Source organism: Gracilinanus agilis, chromosome 3 (genome assembly GCF_016433145.1).
Source record: "Gracilinanus agilis isolate LMUSP501 chromosome 3, AgileGrace, whole genome shotgun sequence".
Lineage (NCBI taxonomy): Eukaryota > Metazoa > Chordata > Mammalia > Didelphimorphia > Didelphidae > Gracilinanus > Gracilinanus agilis.
In genome coordinates, this window is record NC_058132.1 from 90,871,698 (window position 1) to 90,889,343 (window position 17,646).

Consider the following 17,646-nt stretch of genomic DNA (forward strand, 5'->3'; position numbering starts at 1 on the left):
TCTTTTAGGAGTAATTTCACGGGGAATTGTATGAATCTTAGAAGAAAATGTATGTTTTGTAATCTATAATGTAAAGTTTAAATTCTTTTGAGAATAATTTCAGGATAAGGATCTTGCTATCTCCCCAAAATCCAGACGACGAACTTGTTTTGGTGAAGACACCATGAAGATGTCTGAAAAGCCTTCACTGTACCATGAAGACCAAACTTTGAACTTTGGGGTGCAGTTGATTGAACTATGGGGAGTTGAAATTGAGTTGAATGTATTGTTTTAATTGCACACTGTTATAACAATAGGGGCAGCCCCAAATTGGTTTTTTGTCAATGCGGCTAATTTTAACCATTTGTTCATCTATTTCTTTTATCCCCAAATTCCTGAAAAATTTAGAAGTTGTTTATTTTTACAGGTCCAGCGAAGAAAAAAGGACTAACCTTTTTTTTTGCCGGACCTCACGGGGAATTGTAAAAGTGAAATTTGGGAAATGCCATATAAAAGTGTATATATTTCTATGGACATGGAAAATGTATCAAACTACATTTCCCGTGATCCAACGTGGTCCAACTGGTTTCCATTTCCGGGTTTTTGGGCATGGGGAGGCCTACGTCTTGACGCAGGGAAGAGTTTATAATCTCCTGGGTTAGGAGGGAGCTCTCTCTCTTGGCCAGCAGACTTGAGACAGGAAACAGGAGACAGTAATGGCGAGGGCGGCAAGTTTTGAATGCTTTCAAGTGCGTGGTCTAATTATCTATCAGCATGGCTTTAATTAAAATACTAATTTATATATTTATACGAGCCTTTATCATTTTTAATATTTATACCACACATAATAAAACCAGTGGAAATGCGAATTAGGGGAGAGGAGCAGGGAGTTGAGGGGGTAAAGGGGAAAGTAAAAACATGAGTTATGTAACCATGGAAAATTTTTCTAAAAATAAAAAATTATTAATAAATGCCCCCAAAAATAAATAAGGTAGCATTTCTGATACAATATTAAATTAAATTAAATGCAATATTAAATAATAGTGGTAATAATGGGGGGAAAAGGGGGCAATCTAGGGGGACAGCTAATTGGCATACTGAATAGAGCAGCAGGCCTGGAGTAGGGAGGACTCCAGTAGGTTCAAATCTGGCCTCAGATACTTCCTAGCTGTGTGACCCTAGGCAAGACATTTACCTCCATTTTTCTAGGCTTTGCCCTTCTACCTGAGGATTGTTACTAAGACAGAAAGTAAGGGTAAAAAGCAATGTAAAATTAGCCATTATAATTCTAAAGAATATTTTTTTAGTCCTTCCTAAGAAGAGACAGATTAATCAATCATAGAGAACTTGATTGTTTCCTCTTCAATTATGGTTTTTTCCAACTGGTTGGTAAGTTGCAAACACATTGCTTCATATTGTTAGTATCTCTCTTCTACTCTTAAGAACAGTGAGAGACTCAAAGAATTGGATCTGACTGACAGTCACTTTGGGGATTGTGGGGTGAAGTTCCTATGCAAAGTCTAATGAAATTAAATGTAAGCTACACACATGCTGAAGTAAGACCTCACAAGTTTCCCTTATGAGAAATTCTTTGGTCCAGAAGATGGGCAGAAAGGAAAAGCAGCACAAATCTGAAAAGAAGGACTAGAGGCTGCTGCCTGTCTGAAGATGGATCAAGGGGCCACGTCTCAACATATTGGTCTCTCCAGATTCTTCTTCATTCCTCTTTTGTCCTAGAGCCCAGTTAGTAGGAAAGGAATTTGCTAAGGGAAATGTCCACTTTCCATTAACAATCTCATGGAAATTTCTTTATCCTTCTAGCCCCTATTAGAGGATGTTGGGGAAGAATGCACCATGTTAATGATAAAACTAAGTATGCCTCTCTACAGCTTGCACCCCTTGCTTCCCCTACTCCATTTGCAACCAGCTACCAAACATACATGTACTGTCTTCTCTATTAGAATATAAACTCCTCATGAATAGGGATTGTTTTACTTTTTTTTATTTGTGTACCCACTTGCTAGCATAGTCTAGGCACACAGTGGATATTTTATAAATCTTTGTTGATTGGTAGATTGTGTGAGTTCATCTTTGTCACAGTTTTCCATTGGAAAAGTACCAAAGGTTGTATTACTTTCTATAGACTGAACTAAAAAATAAAACTCACAATTCTGTTTGTCTCTGGAAAAGAGAATGTCCTGATAGGAGTCCAAATGGAAGAATGATTCCTTAAATACACATGATGGTAAAGGAGCAATGAGATACAGTTGAAAAGGTATGAATACTGAGCAAATGTATGGTGGATCAATCATGCAACAAGAGAAAAGGATAGTCCAAGTGTTTGCTGCAGTGCTACTTGGGAAATGGCAAAAGACAGAGGAAGGCATCCAATACCCTGAATAACACCTGTAGAAGAAGAATAAACTATAAACCTTTGCAGATCACACACTGATAAAGGGAGTACTCATTTAGATGAGATCACAAATCTATTGAAGTACTAAAAACTATAATAATGGCCTCAATGTCTTCACATTTCATACCCAAAGTCTACCAGAATGGTCCACATAGAATATACGGATCATGAGGGAGCATAATATAATTTAAAAAGCAGTGCGCTTTGAGTCAGAAAGATTGGATTCAATTCTTCAATATATTATTTACTGTGAAATGATAGATAAGTATTTTAATATTAATAAGTATAATGTAAATATAAAGATATAAAGATAAAGATAAAAAGTAATTTAACTTCAGTAAATGCCTTATTTTATATATTTTTTTTTAATTTTAGTTTATTTTCCAGTGGGCTATTCAAAGGGGGTAATAATCAAGGCAGTTATTTAATTATCAGGTACAATTTGAAGTATAAATTTTATAAATAAAAATTGATCTGGAGGGTTATTACCAGTTTTATAAGCATTTATTAGTAGAGAGAGAGATTGATAGAGGTAGAGAGAGGGAGTCTGGGGCTCAGCCTTTCTAGATCTGATACTTCATTTAGCAGGATGGCTAAGATCCTCATTTGTCAGAGATCACCAGGTAAAATAAGAAGAGAAAGCCAAATTCCCAATCCCAAAGACACCTATTAAAAAAAAAAAAAAAAAGACTGCCACTCAGCCTCCTGCACTTGTTTAAAAACCCTGCTGGCTCCACCTCTGCCACATTGTCACCCAGGATGCCCAACCTGACAGGGAACCCAGGAGCCTGCCCGGTCTTCTGACACACCACATGACTTTGTGACTCCTATGTCTACCACCAGGATGCACAGGATCCAAGCTCCCTAAATAATTACTTCACACATATCTCTTTTCTACTATCTCCCTTTCCCAGCCCCTTCTACCCCAAAAAAGGAAAAATGCATGAAATGGAAATATATATGTATATATAACAAATTCATTTTCATATGTAAAAATTAGGTCTTTAATGAATAAAAATCTATTTTCTCTTCTACTTAATTGAACAAAAGCCTTGTAACAAACACGCATAGCCAAATAAAACAAATTTCCAATTGGCTAGATCCAAATATAAATGAAATGGGTAGCATGGTCCTCATGAGTTTGATAGAGAAATGGTTAGTTATTGTGCTGATCAGCTCAAACACCACTGTCAGCAGAAAGCCTTTGCCAGTCATCCAAGACACGAATGGTCTCCTCTTTATCTCCCATCTAAACTCCTTGCATCTATGAAGTCTAACATGGTGCCTGAAACATAGTACACTCTTAATAAATGAATATTGACTGATTAATTGATGGAACGATTGAGATCAATTTCCAGAAGAATTTTAGAATGATTTCTTAGCGTCAAGAGGATGAATTTTGAAAATTAAAAAATGGAAATGGACCTCAAGAGCTACCCTGGCTTCATTAAAAATAAATAATGTTGGGCTAATTTCATTTCCTTCTTTGATAGATTTACTAAACTGGTACAAAGATCAGTGGATCCCTATAGCAGTAGTATAGCTAGACTTGAGCAAAGCATTTGATGGTTATGAACATTTAACACTAGCCTATCAAGACAACTTTGGATTTTAAAGCAAAGAATCTTACTTCCCAACTTCTGAACCATATCTCTCTGAGGTGATGGGTGGTCTTCCCTATAATGCTAGGAGATGCCTTACTGGTGCCGTGTAACTCTTCTTAGGATTGTGTGGTAACTCCTGGCATCTGGAAGACCTCTAATCCAGGCTGAGTTCAGAATCCACCAAATCAGAGCAACTCAGAAAAATGAAGTCACAAGGATCATAAATGGGATGAGGGAAAGGAAATTGTTCTTTTTTGCCTCAGAATCCTAGAGAAAGGAGGTTGCTAGGACTGCAAAATTGGTTTAGGAGGAGATGGCTAGAAAAGTGCTACCAAGGGTGAGCACTGGCTAGGGGAGCCCCAAGGAGCCCACCTAGCGGGGCTTGAGGCTGTCCAAGAAAGTGCCCACATACCCGAAGTCTGGTTATGAAGGTGGCCCAGCTGGTTGGGAGAAGAGGCTTATAAAAGGAACAGCCAGCCACATATGGCTGGTACCTTTTCTTTCTCTAGCCCACTTTTTATTATTCAATAGATAATTATGAATTAATATAGAGTCTCCAGAGAATTTTAATCTTAACACGGTATCTCTTGTTAGTCTTGTGGATGACAGAGAAATAAGAATAGGGTAATAGTTCCCAACTTTAAGTCACAGATCCCTGTGAGGTATTGGTGTTGTTATTTTTTAATTAAGTCTATGAATGCATAAAAATGTATTACTGAAATAAGTATAAATTTTTAAAATATACATATTTTCTCAGTGAAAAGAAACTAATAGTATAGTTCTCTAAAATGATTAATTAGAGAGGAGTTGTGGATTTGCTGATCTGAAATCCCAGATCCTACCTAATATATGGGAAAATGTGCTAACAAAAATATTATAAACCCTAGGTATATTGGAAGAACCATAGATATAAGAAGAGCCACTGTTTTTATTATTAAGATTAGTACTATGCTTTAGGGAAGCACTGAAAGCACCCAAGCATTTAAGGTCTGAATCTCAACCCAAGTCTTCCTAATGGTACCACTTACTATGTGACCATGGACATGTCAATTCTCAAACTGAATTTCAATGTCATATTTTGTAAAATGAAGAGAATATTATTTACACTCCCTGCCTCACAGGGGTCATGTAAGGAACATGCTCCTAAACAATCCTTTGAACTATGGGAAAGTGAGTTGTTTTTAGTGATCTATTAATCATTTAATTAATGTTTATTAAAATCTCACTGTGTGATGACCATGGTGATAATCTAAGTGGATCAGCTGGATTACACAGTATTCCCAAGTTATTTATTTGACTCCCACCTTCTATCTTAGAATCAATACCATATATTGGTTCCAGGGCACAAAAGTGTTAAGGGATACTGCAGGGTCACACAGCTGAGAAGTGTGTAAGGTCAGCTTTGAACCTAGACTATCTAGTCACTAGGCTGACTGTAAGACTAAAAATGAATATACAATACTCCTAAGTATTATATTTTTATAAGATTTAATAACAACAAAGTGAGAGAAAAAGGGGTTCCTTCAGCTGAGTGAGCAGAGCAAAGAGCCAGAGACTCAGCAGCCTACCACGCTCGAGGGAAAGTGCCCCCCAAAAAAGTCCCCAGTGTGGCTTTCAGCAAATTTATAAACAAACCGACGCCAGGGGGCAACACCAGGAAGCAAGACAAGGAAAACCCAGGAAGATTAAAGAATGCTGGGAAATGTAGTCCCCAGGGTACACATTTTTAAAGCACACAGCTCTCAGTCCACTGAGCTACCTAGCTAGACCCACATTAACAAATTCTAATCTGCTCCTGTTCTTGAAAAATGGAAAGAGTTTGAAGGATGGGGAAAATAAAAGGAGATCACCAGGTACTGCTGTTATGGGGGGTGCACCCCCATAACACTATCTTGAAAGCCTCCTGGAAGAGAGCCATCAGAGCTTCCAAAGAATTAGCCAGCATACATAGAGTATTATCAGGGGCAGGAGTGGGTGCAGACTTTCTGTGAATGAACTATGGCTGATTCAGCTGATCAAAGCTAACTTGAGAGAAAGAGGCAATGATCACACACACACACACACACACACACACACACACACACACACACACACACACACACATACACACTTCTTTTCTTCCTCTCCAGGAAGAAGCTAAATGTGTACTATTCCTGCTTTCTTACTCCCTACTTCCATTTGAATCATCTAGGTTGATTTGGGAGTTTTTCTCATTTCCCAAATCCTTATTTTCTGTTTTGGTTGTTAAGCTATGATAAAGTTGCTGGCTACCAAATGTGACAAGGAAGATGGGAAGAAATTCTTCTTTGAGTCAAATGACATACCAGCCCAGTAAGAATGGGCTGAGGCCTGAAGCCCCAAAGGGAAAGAGAAGTGAATGTTTTTGATAACATGCATGATGAAATTACCCAATGATCCTAGCCCTATTTATATTTCCATTAAAAAGAGAGAGAGAGAGAGAGCCAGAAGTGTCATACTGTAGAGAAGTCATTACAGATTTACCTTCAGAGGCTTGAGTCAACAAGCTTTCCTGATCTTTATTTTTTTAATTCTGAACTTAGCCAATATTATCTGAGGAACATTATCTATCAGAAAAGAAATTGGAATTATTAAATTGTGAATCTTCACTATGTATAATTGGTTATTCTTTTAAAGTATATTAGAAATTCAACATGCTATAAAAACTACCTTGTTTATTTCTTACTGAGTTTCATTGTCTTCTCTTCTATACAATTTTAAATGCTCCAATGACTCTCTTTTCCTACTTTTTTCTTTGTTTTCATTTTGATAGAACCATTGTCACTCACCTTCTTCACTTTTCTTTCAGGAATGAAAAAAGAAAGGAAAATAAAATCCTTATGAAAATGTATATTTTACATATATTTTTAGAAAAAATTAAATCCCTAAATTGTCCCTTCCTATAAATGTAAGTTTTCCTCTGCCTGCTTGGATTTTCAAAACACAGAAATGGCAAGATGAAGTGAAGATACCCTGTAAGCACAAAATAGCCTACCTAAAGGACATCAACTACACATGTTGCCATAACAAAGCTACCATAACCAACTAGCAGTTCTTTCAGTTATTAACTCACTAGCTTTGAACTCGCCCCTAGTAGTTAAAGGAATATTCCAAATATGAACTACAACTCAAACAGAATAGATGGTCTTGGGTTTGATTTCCTCATAATGGGGATGGCACACAATGAATGACCCACACTGTCACAGGTAGGACTAAGGAACAGATTCTTATAACCCTACACAGATAAATATAGAATCTAATCATCTCTGCTTCATTAGGAGTAGTAAATACTGTACTGATTTTTTATTTTAGCTAAAGTAAAAATTCTGTTTATAACAAAGTTTCATTTACCTTCAAAGCCTATAATTCTCTAGTTTCCTGAATCTTCCAAAAGGGCAGAATTAGGAGAATGGACAAAAGTTTCAGAGAAGTAAATTAAGGTTCAATATGTAGGAAACTTCCTAGTAATTTGTATTATCTTAAAATGGAATGGGATGCCAACCAAAGTAGTAAGGATTCCCTTCAAAGGAGGTTTTCAAACACAGGGGGCAAATGATGACTTGTTAGGACTGTGGTAGAGGGAATTCTTTTTTAGTTTCACTTTGGACTGGATGACCACTGAGTTTCCTTCCAACTCTTATCATCAAAAATCTACTTCCAGGGGGCAGCTGGGTAGCTCAGTGCATTGAGAGCCAGGCCTAGAGACAGGAGGTCCTAGGTTCAAATCCGACCTCAGACACTTCCCAGCTGTGTGACCCTGGGCAAGTCACTTGACACCCATTGCCTACCCTTACCACTCTTCCACCTATAAGTCAATACACAGAAGTTAAGGGTTTAAAATAATAATAATAATAATAATAATAATAATAATAATAATAATAATAACAATAATAATAATAATAATAAGCTTATGGAATTACAATGAATATATTTTTAAAAAATCTACTTCCAGGGGGCAGCTGGGTAGCTCAGTGGATTGAGAGCCAGGCCTAGAGATGGAATGTCCTAGGTTCAAATCTGGCCTCAGGCACTTCCTAGCTGTGTGATCCTGGGCAAGTCACTTGACCCCCATTGCCTACCCTTACTGCTCTTCTGCCTTGGAGCCAATAAATAGTATTGACTCCAAAACAGAAGGTAAGGGTTTAAAAAAAAAATCTACTTCCAGTTCTGTGATACAAGAGATGATCTCATTCATCCTCCTGTCCAAAGTAGGAAAGTCCTGTACTATGCCCATGAAAAGTGATCACACAGCCTCTGTTTGATTACCTCCAAAGAGGGTGTTCAAAGTTAATCAGCTAGGTTTACCCCTACACAACTATTTACTTCTCTACAATTAGGAATAGGCTAATGTACAAATAGTTTCTCATAATGCTGTTAAGTGACATTTTCTAAGAAGATGGATAGTCCTAAGCAAAGAAATATCATCGTTTGCTCTAAGGTTAGAAGGCTTTCCCTTTTATCTAGTCAGAATGCTGGTATCAGAAGAAAGCAGTGATACATAATGGATAGGAAACTGTGCGTTTTAAAATGGATCCCACCCTGAAAGACTACATCTCCCAGGACTCTCTACTTCGACTTCCTCAGACACCTCCCACTTCCTTTGTGGGAGGTATCTGAGGGAGAAAAAAAAAAAAGAGAGAAGCGCGGGTTTTGGCGCCTTCCCCTCCCCCCAACCCCCAACCTGGGTGGAGAGCTTTGGTTCCTGCATTTCCGCCGGAGATCTAAGTTTCCCGCTGCTTTCCCAAACCTTTCTTTTCTAACCTAAAATAAAACCAACTAAATATCCCTGGAGTCTAGTCTGATTTTATCTGCTCTCTAGCCTAACTCTAAAAGGCTCTGGTCAATTTCCCTGGGGGGGGGGGGGGGGGGGGGAGGGGCGAAAGCCCAGCTACCTTCCTTCCTTTTCCTACCTTTCCCTCCAATTTCCTACCTACAGAACTGACCTTAAAGCCAGGAAAAGTTGAGTTTAAGGTCTGCCTCTCATACATACCAGCAGTGTAATGTGGGGAAAGTCACATAAGCTCTCAACATTTTGGGAAACTCTTAAGACTACAAGTTCAGAGAAGATAAAAACCAAATTAGTGAATAAAAAGTCTTTTATCCCAGAATTATTCAAATAAAATTACAGTTATAGCCCCCATCTCTATCTTGGTCTTATAACTTCTAGTAATTAAGCACTCATACATGCTTTCTACATCTTGAACCTTGACATAATGCACCACCCATTCCTAACACACCTAACACTCGAGCCAATATCTGTTTGGTTCTCAGGCCATAGATGAGAGGGTTCAAAGTGGGTGGAATGATCAAATAAAAATCAGCAAGGAGCACCTGGGTGTGCAGAGGCACCACATCCTGCCCAAACCACTCCACATAGTGAGATATCATGCCAGGAAGATAGTAGAGCACCATGACCCCTACATGGGAGCCACATGTGCTGAGAGCCTTAAGTCTGGCATTCCTAGAAGAAAGTCTAAATACTGCCTGCAGAATCAGGCTATAGGAGGTGGCAATAAAGGACACGTCAGAACCCACAATGATAGAGGAACCAATCAGACTATAAAGGCTGCTGGGCATGTAATCAGCACATGCCAACTTGGCTACAGCCATGTGCTCACAGTAGGAATGGGGAACCACGTGGGAGCCACAGAATGGCAGCTGGATCACCATCCAGCTCAGTGGAGTCATAATCAGAAAAGCTCTCACCATGATAGCCATGCCTATCCCCAGCATCATCTTGGGTGTGAGGATGGTCTGGTAATGCAGAGGTTTGCAGATGGCCACATAGCGATCAAAGGCCATAGCAAGCAATAGCCCAGTCTCAGCAGCTGTGGCTGCATGAACCACATACATCTGGGCAAAGCAGGCACTGAATGTGATGACACCATCACCTGACCAGAAGACACTCAACATCTTGGGAGCCACAGAGGTGGCCATGATGATGTCAACAGCTGCCAGAACACATAGAAAATAGTACATGGGCTCATGAAGAATAGGGTCAACCCAGATTATAATCAGAATCAGAGTGTTTCCTATAAGAGCCACAGCATACATGAAGCTTAGTGGAGCTGCCAGCCAAGGGTGTGCCCCCTCAAGTCCTGGGATGCCCACAAGGACGAAAGAATTATCTGATGTCTGGTTGCAAGGTGATGCCAACATGACAAAGGAGTTTTCTTTCCTGTGGACAGAACCACAAAGCTCATAAGAGAACAAAGAGCTCAACTTGGGCTTCTATCTCTCACCAATACCACCTATCTGATGACTAATATTCAAGGAACCCTCAGGAAAATGTTATCAGAAATTAATGGTGGTACTAGCAGTGTTTCCCAATATCCCATCCAAACCCAATCTTCTAGAAACCCATGCAATCTCTTGCAAATAGAGCAGTTTCAGTAAAGAGTGGGTCCCAATTAATTCATAGGTAAGAGTCCAGTTACATTTTAGTTTTTTTCCTGTTTATTGATATTTTTAAAATAATTTGTAATGGAGGAAAGATAAAGATATACAAAAGCATTCGGCTATTGCTCAAGAGAGGGAAAGCGGGGATCAGATGATATTTGATAAAGGTGAGAAGGCAAAATTGCTTAATTATGATTTGGATCCTAATTTTGCTGCCATTGAGAAGATCTTTTGTCTTGGGAAGGATAGAAAAAATGGCTAATTAGTAGCAGATGTTCAAGAAAAGTAACATGATCAAAGCCAGTTGGGTGCTGTTTTGAAGATTTCAGATTCCTAGGCTGAGCTGACATCCTCAGGGACTGAAAGAACTGTGCCACTGTAGGTGATTTGAGAAACTGTAGAGCATAGTAAAGGTGCTCCAGGACTGAAGAAGGGTCAATGTGGTCTCAAGTTTCAAGAAAGGAAGATTAAAATCTGAGAAAGAAAGGAGAATAAAATCTGAAAATTCATCCTGTGAGATTAATTCAACTCCTGGGAAAATTCTGGTTTGTATTATGTGAAGAGGTAGAGAACAGCTAGAGAACAGCAGTGGTCTGTGGTCTGTGATCTGTGGACCTCTGGGGGTCCCTTAGGCCCTTTTGAGTAGATCTGTAGGGTCAAATTATTTTCATGATAATACTAAGATGTTATTTAACTATTGAAATATCCTCTCTTTTCCAACTACTTGTGTGTGTGGTATCAAATTTTTTCACGTTTCATCAAAATATCACAACAGACTTTTAGAATAAGATATAAGAATCTAACTATCATCTACTAAGCCAGACACTGGAAATTTACCAAAATATGTAAAATAATTCTCATTATTTTTGTTTGCTTTGGAAAATATACTTGTTTTTATTAAAATATTTAAACATATTATGGGTTTATTATTGGGTTTAGTTCATTGAGATTTTAAACTTAATCAGTTTAATTTCTATTATGATAGATATGACCCTCATATACAAAGGTACTTAGGGGTCCTAATAATTTTTTAAGAATATAAAAGGATCCTGAGATCAAAAGGTTTAAGACCTGCAGATTTAGGAAATAAAGCAACAATAACAAAGACTCTTCAGCAAGAAGCAAATAAGCTAACTTTAATTCCTTTTTTCACAGGTCCTAAACTAAAATCTCAGGAGAATGCTTTACATATGGGTTGCCTAGATTTTAGTAAAATATTTTATAAAGAATTGCATAGTATTCTAACAGAAAAAAAATAGAGAGATGTATAAAACTAGATGAATTCAGAAATGGTATTAAAAATAAAAACACTTGTAAAGATTAGTCATAAATGGTTCAATGTCAAGTTAGAAGGAAGAGTCCAGTGGAGGTCCCAGGATTTCTACTTGTCACTTGCTGTTTAATATTTTCATTACTGACTTGGATAAAAGCACCCCTAATATATTTGTCATCCAGTTCTTAGTAATTCTGTCTAGCTTTTTTTATATTTGCAGTCAGTATTCAAACAACAGTCACGAACATTGAGGGGAATCTAATAGGATGGAATTTAATAGGGAAAATTTCAAGTCATACATTGAGATTGAAAAAATTGAGATTCACATATACTGAGTATCCCAAAAGTCTTAGTGCAGTGATAAGCTTAAGACTGCACTAAGACTTTTTGGACACCATGTATAATATGAGAGAGAGGCATATTTAGATAATATTTCTCTGAAAAAGAATCTGAGCAACTTGGTAACACAGTGGGTGAAGTGCCAAGCCTGGAGTTAGGAGGACCTGGATTCAAATCTAGCCCTAGAGACTTCCTAGATGTGTGAATCTAGTCACTTGGCCCTGATTGCCTGCCCTTACCACTCTTCAGTCTTAAAATTGATACTAACACAAAAGGAAAAGGAAAAGAGGGGGTGGAGAGAGAGGGAGGGAGGAAGGGAAGGAGGAAGAGACAGAGGAAGAGAAAGAAGAGAAGAGAAGAGAAGAGAAGAGAAGAGAAGAGAAGAGAAGAGAAGAGAAGAGAAGAGAAGAGAAGAGAAGAGAAGAGAAAAGAAAATCTGAAAATATTAATGAACTTCAGACTCAATATGAATTTGAAATGTGATGATATCTAAAAAAAAATGTGCTCTTCAGGTATATTAAAAGAGATTTAACTCCTAAAAATCAGATGATTGATCATCCTATTGTTACCTTTCCTAATCCTGATAGAGAACATCTAGAGGACTGTATTCAGTTCTGAGCACTACATTATAGGAAGGGAGCTGGATGTGTGATTTTTCATTTTTCTATTAGCAGTGCCATGGAAAGTTCACTGCACCAGCTGTGTTACCTTGGGGCAAGTCACATAACCTCTCAGTTTCAGTTCATTTGTTTTCGTAGTGTCTGACTCTTTGAGACCCGAATCAGGGTTTTCTTCACAAAGATACTGGAGTGATTTAACATTTCTTCTCCAGCTCATTTTACAGATGAGGAACTAAGGCAAACAGGGTTAAGTGACTTGCTCAGAATCACACAGCTAGTAAATGTCTGAGGCCAGATTTGAACTCAGGAAGATGAGTCTTCCTGACTCCAGGGACAGTGCTCTGTCCACTATACCACCTCGTTGCCTTCCTCTGTCCATAACAGGTGTTTAATAAGTGTTGTTTGATTATTAATTTATTGTTAATGAATGCCAGAAAGTTTTACAGGTTTAATCATTGCCACCACAAGTGGAAAATGTATCCATTCTCAATGGCCCCAATCAGAAGGCCCATAGTCCTTTTTTTTGCCTTTGTCCTAATGTACTTAACAAGTAGTACAAGAAAGAATCAGAAATAGCAGGCTGGCTCTTAGGTCACAAAAACCTGGGTTTAAATCCTACCTTTGACACTTACCAACTCTATGACCTTGAGCAAATCATTGAAACTTTATAGGTCTCCATTTCCTCATCTATAAAATAAGGGGTGGAAGACCTGCCTAAGAGGGTCCTTGGTGGACCTGGGAACATTCTCTAAATCAATGTGTTGGGGAGCACAAACCCTGGCAGTGAATGTGAAAGTACTTAGTCATTCTCTCTGCTCCTGGGGAGGATGATAGTGGCTGGTGACAGTTTGAGAGAAGGATAATCTTGAGTCATGTGTCTGAAGGTCAGAGGCCCTGGGCTAAAGATGGGGATCTGTTCTGGATCACACTCTGAAATTTTGAGACCTTGTGTCATGTCCTCAGTCATCCGACTGAGAGCCTGAGATTCTGAACTCCTTATTTTGCCCCATGACTACCTGAAATTGCATCCTCCCCACCCCAGGATTTACCTGCCCTTAGGAAGCTGCCAGGTCCTCCTTTTTCTGAAAGGGCAACAGAAGCATCTGAACCGTCCTCTCTCTAGAGAGGAGTATTTATAACCCAGGCTCCTTCTTACTCTGGGAACCTGCAGCCCTGGAGTTCCCTTAGGAGACTGCATCCTTTCTCCTGGAATCACCTAGGGAAACAGCCTGAGCTGGTGAGCTGTGAAGAATTGGATATTAGGTGAGAGAACTAGTATAGGAGAAAAGACATTGGCTATGGAGTCAGAGGACTGGGTTTGAATGCTGCCTGTGCTTATGCCACTACTAAGGGAGGTGAGCTTAGAGAAGATACATCACCTTTCTGGACTCATTTTCTCCCCTGTAAAATGGGGATCATACTATTCTGGCTTCCTACCTCACAAAGCTGCTATGATGCAAGTGCTTTATCAACCTTAAGCATTCACTGTAAGAATGTGAGTGGTTATTGGCAGCCAACACAGACAACCTGAAACAACCATCAACTGAATCTGTTCATAGAACTATAAATGGAGAGTCAAAATGGATCTCAGAGACCACTAGACCCACCCACTGCCTTTTGTTGATGAGAAAAAAATGAGATCTAAAGAGAGAGGTTAATCCCCTAGGTGTCTCAGATAATGTCTTAGGTAAGATTTAAACCCAGGTCCTCTGATTACCAGAACAATGTCCTTTCCACTGTAATTACTGGAGGCAGGAGTAGAACTATAACTAGAAAGTTTAGACCTCCAAAACAATTGGTTGAGGATGGAGAAGAAATATAGACACTTAAGATAATGACCCCTCTGGGTAGAGATCCTGAGACACTAATAGGCTACTGCTGGAGAGGGCCACACTGAAGAAGGAAGAGAGAGAAAATAGAGTTGAGTGACACACAGGAGGGTAAAAAAAATGCCATGTGTCAACTTATTTTAAGCAATCTTTTTTTACTTTCTAGGTGGTAAGCTCAGAGTAATTAGGGGGTAAATAGATAGAGGGCAGGGCCTGGAGTTAGGAAGACCAGAGTTTAAATCCTGGTGACTCTGGGTAAATTACTTAGCTCTGTTTGCCTCAGTTTCCTCACCTGTAAAATGAGCTGGAGTAGGAAGTGACAGACCACTCCAAAATCATGCCAAGAAAATCCAAATAGGGTCACTAAAATGATTAAAATGACTGAACAACAGATGGTAAACTCAGTTGTTTTGACCAAAATACAAGTGTTTTAAGTGTCCCTTAAATTTTATTGCCCTGGGACAAATTCCTGATTGCTCCCATGCTGGATGCACATCTGGTAAAAAGATCTTGTTTTAAATTCTGATTTTTGACACTCAGTGGCTAAGTAAGCATTGGCAGGTCACTTAGCCTTCTCAATTCAAGTATTTTAAGCATTTGTATATGCCAAGCATTGTATTGGATATTATCAATATACTTCCCTCCTAAAAAAAAAAAATGTGGTTATTGCCCTCAACTTGCTTACTTTCTACTAGGGGGAAAACATATACAAAATACAATTTCTTAGGGAGTTACTAAAAATTAGGAAGTTCAAAAAAGACCTCTTCTAACAGCACCTCTGCTATAGCTGAGCTGAGCCAGAAATTCTATAAGGAGTATCAATGAGGAATGAGAGCATTCCAGCCATGGGGAACATGGAAGCAGGAGATAAAATGTTATATACTGAGAAAAGGAAATAGAGGAATTTAATTAGAACTTAAGAGTGTGTGAGAGGAAAAAAATATTAATTTAGTCAGAGAATATAGGTTGAAGCTGGGTTTTGAATGATTTTGAATGATAGCCACAATAGTTTCTGTTTTTCACTAGAATAACAAAGGCTAACATAATGGAAATTTTTTTCTAGCCCTGTCAATTTGCTTGGTGATTCATCTCATTAACCATGAAAGGCCCAATACTGTAAATCTTTGTAGCAAATATTTTCCAAACTTTTTTTCTCTTCTACATGTTAAATTTTTTGTTTTCTCCATCATAATTTGAGGTTAGAGGTTTTGGTTCTCTTTCTCCCTAAGTCATTTATTCAGGTTGGAAGGTCCTCAAAGTGCTCTTTTACTTTCAACTGGACCCTTTCACATGTTAAGGTCCCCAAGGCAGCAGCCCCAGATTCAAGGAACTCTATTGTGCTACATTTTTCAAAAGTATAGTTTTATGTGTCACCACTGAGATTCTTTTCCCTCTAGTCATACAGAGAACACAATTACTTCAAAGCAAAGGCATTAAATAGCATAGTAAGAAGATTTTCAAAAGAGCATTACCCCACTACCAAAAAAAGAGCATTACCTCCTAACCCATTATTAACTTAGGTCACGTATTCCCTCAAATATAACACCATAAATAGGGGAAAAGAGCATGTGGAAATGTCATAAGTGAGTGGCCTCATAGGAAATGGATGTGAAGAGCAACCGATGAATGTCTTATTTCATTTTTAAATTGTACTGTTACCAGTGAAGTCCTGTCCCTGGGCCAAGTGTGTCTGTTGGGCTGGTTACTTCACTATATTCACTAAGCACATTGCTCCAAAGAGCTAGCCTTGCCCATGTATTCTCTACTAGCCTATTGGTGACAACTTAACACATATTTTCTACTGATATTTTGCTTTGATGTTCCCTGTTGACTTCAGCTGAGTGGTATTCTGGAAATGGATGGGTGAGTCTCTCTTCCCTGCTACTATCGCCTAGATTTATTGAGTTACTGCCATGCACACCATCTAAGATTCAGTCTGCTAAGGTATTTACCAGAACCTTTCACTAATAAGGGCCTGCTTACAGATCTTTAGTCATAGTTGCTACATTCAGCCAGTAAAATTCAGGCAGAGTGCACCTACTCTAAGCTTAAGTATTTATAGGTGGTGTTTTTTATTTTTTTCAGGTGGTGCTTTAGATAGAGCACTGGTCTTATAGGCAGGGAGATCTGATTTTAAATCCTGCCTTAGAAGCTTACTACTTTAAGTCAGATCAACAATACCCTATTAAGGGCAACAAGACAGCTGTCACCACTGTGTCTTCCCATCTCCAGGCCTGACTCTCTATCCACTGCCCCCCAGTAATATACTCTTTTTTTTTTTTTAATTTTTTTTTTTTTAGACCCTTAACTTCGGTGTTTTGTCTCATAGGTGGAAGAGTGGTAAGGGTGGGCAATGGGGGTCAAGTGACTTGCCCAGGGTCACACAGCTGGGAAGTGGCTGAGGCCGGGTTTGAACCTAGGATCTCCTGTCTCTAGGCCTGACTCTCACTCCACTGAGCTACCCAGCTGCCCCTCAGTAATATACTCTTAAAGGGGAAAGTAAAGTATAGATATAATAGAAGTCTGTGATTTCATCTACAATTCTCTTTGTCTTCTCTACTTTGCATATGTAAAGAGAGATTTGCTTTACTTAATACTAAATTTAGAATTTAAAAAGTTTTAAAGAAATGAAGAAGATATAATAAAAATACCCATACTACCAAAGTTTACAGATGAATTATTATTCCAATCAAATTTAAAAAGGTACATTTTACAGTGACAACCAAAATAACGAATTCATTTGGAGGATATATACAGAAATAATTAATCAAGGTGGTAATGACAGTATCATAGTACTAGATTAGACAAAGAATCAGAAATAACATAACTCAATAACCCAGTGTATGATAAACTTGAAAATATAAATTACCCAGGGAAAAAAACCTAACAGTTTTATAATAGAAAAAAAATTGGGAAAGTAATCAGTCAATTAGCATTTTAAAGAGCCTACTAAGTGCCAGGCTTTGAACTCAGCACTTTGGAGACAAAGAAAGGCAAAAGCCCGTCCCTATCCTCCAGCTCACAATCATCTACAGAGGAAGGCAAAATAGTATGTACAAACAAGCTAAATAAAGGATAAAACAGGACATCATCAAAAGCAGGAAAGCACTAGAAAGAAGAGAAAATGGGAAACGTTTTCTATAGAGGGTGGAATTTTAGCTGGAATTTAAAA

General features: G+C 38.4%; 1 protein-coding gene across 1 annotated transcript; it reads right to left on the reverse strand.

Moving 5' to 3' along the window:
• Positions 1 to 9,192: 9,192 nt before the first annotated feature.
• LOC123238760 (olfactory receptor 52I1-like) lies at positions 9,193 to 10,173 on the reverse strand. The gene has a single exon (XM_044665965.1). The coding sequence runs from the start codon at positions 10,171 to 10,173 to the stop codon at positions 9,193 to 9,195; it is 981 nt and encodes a 326-aa protein (XP_044521900.1).
• Positions 10,174 to 17,646: the final 7,473 nt, after the last annotated feature.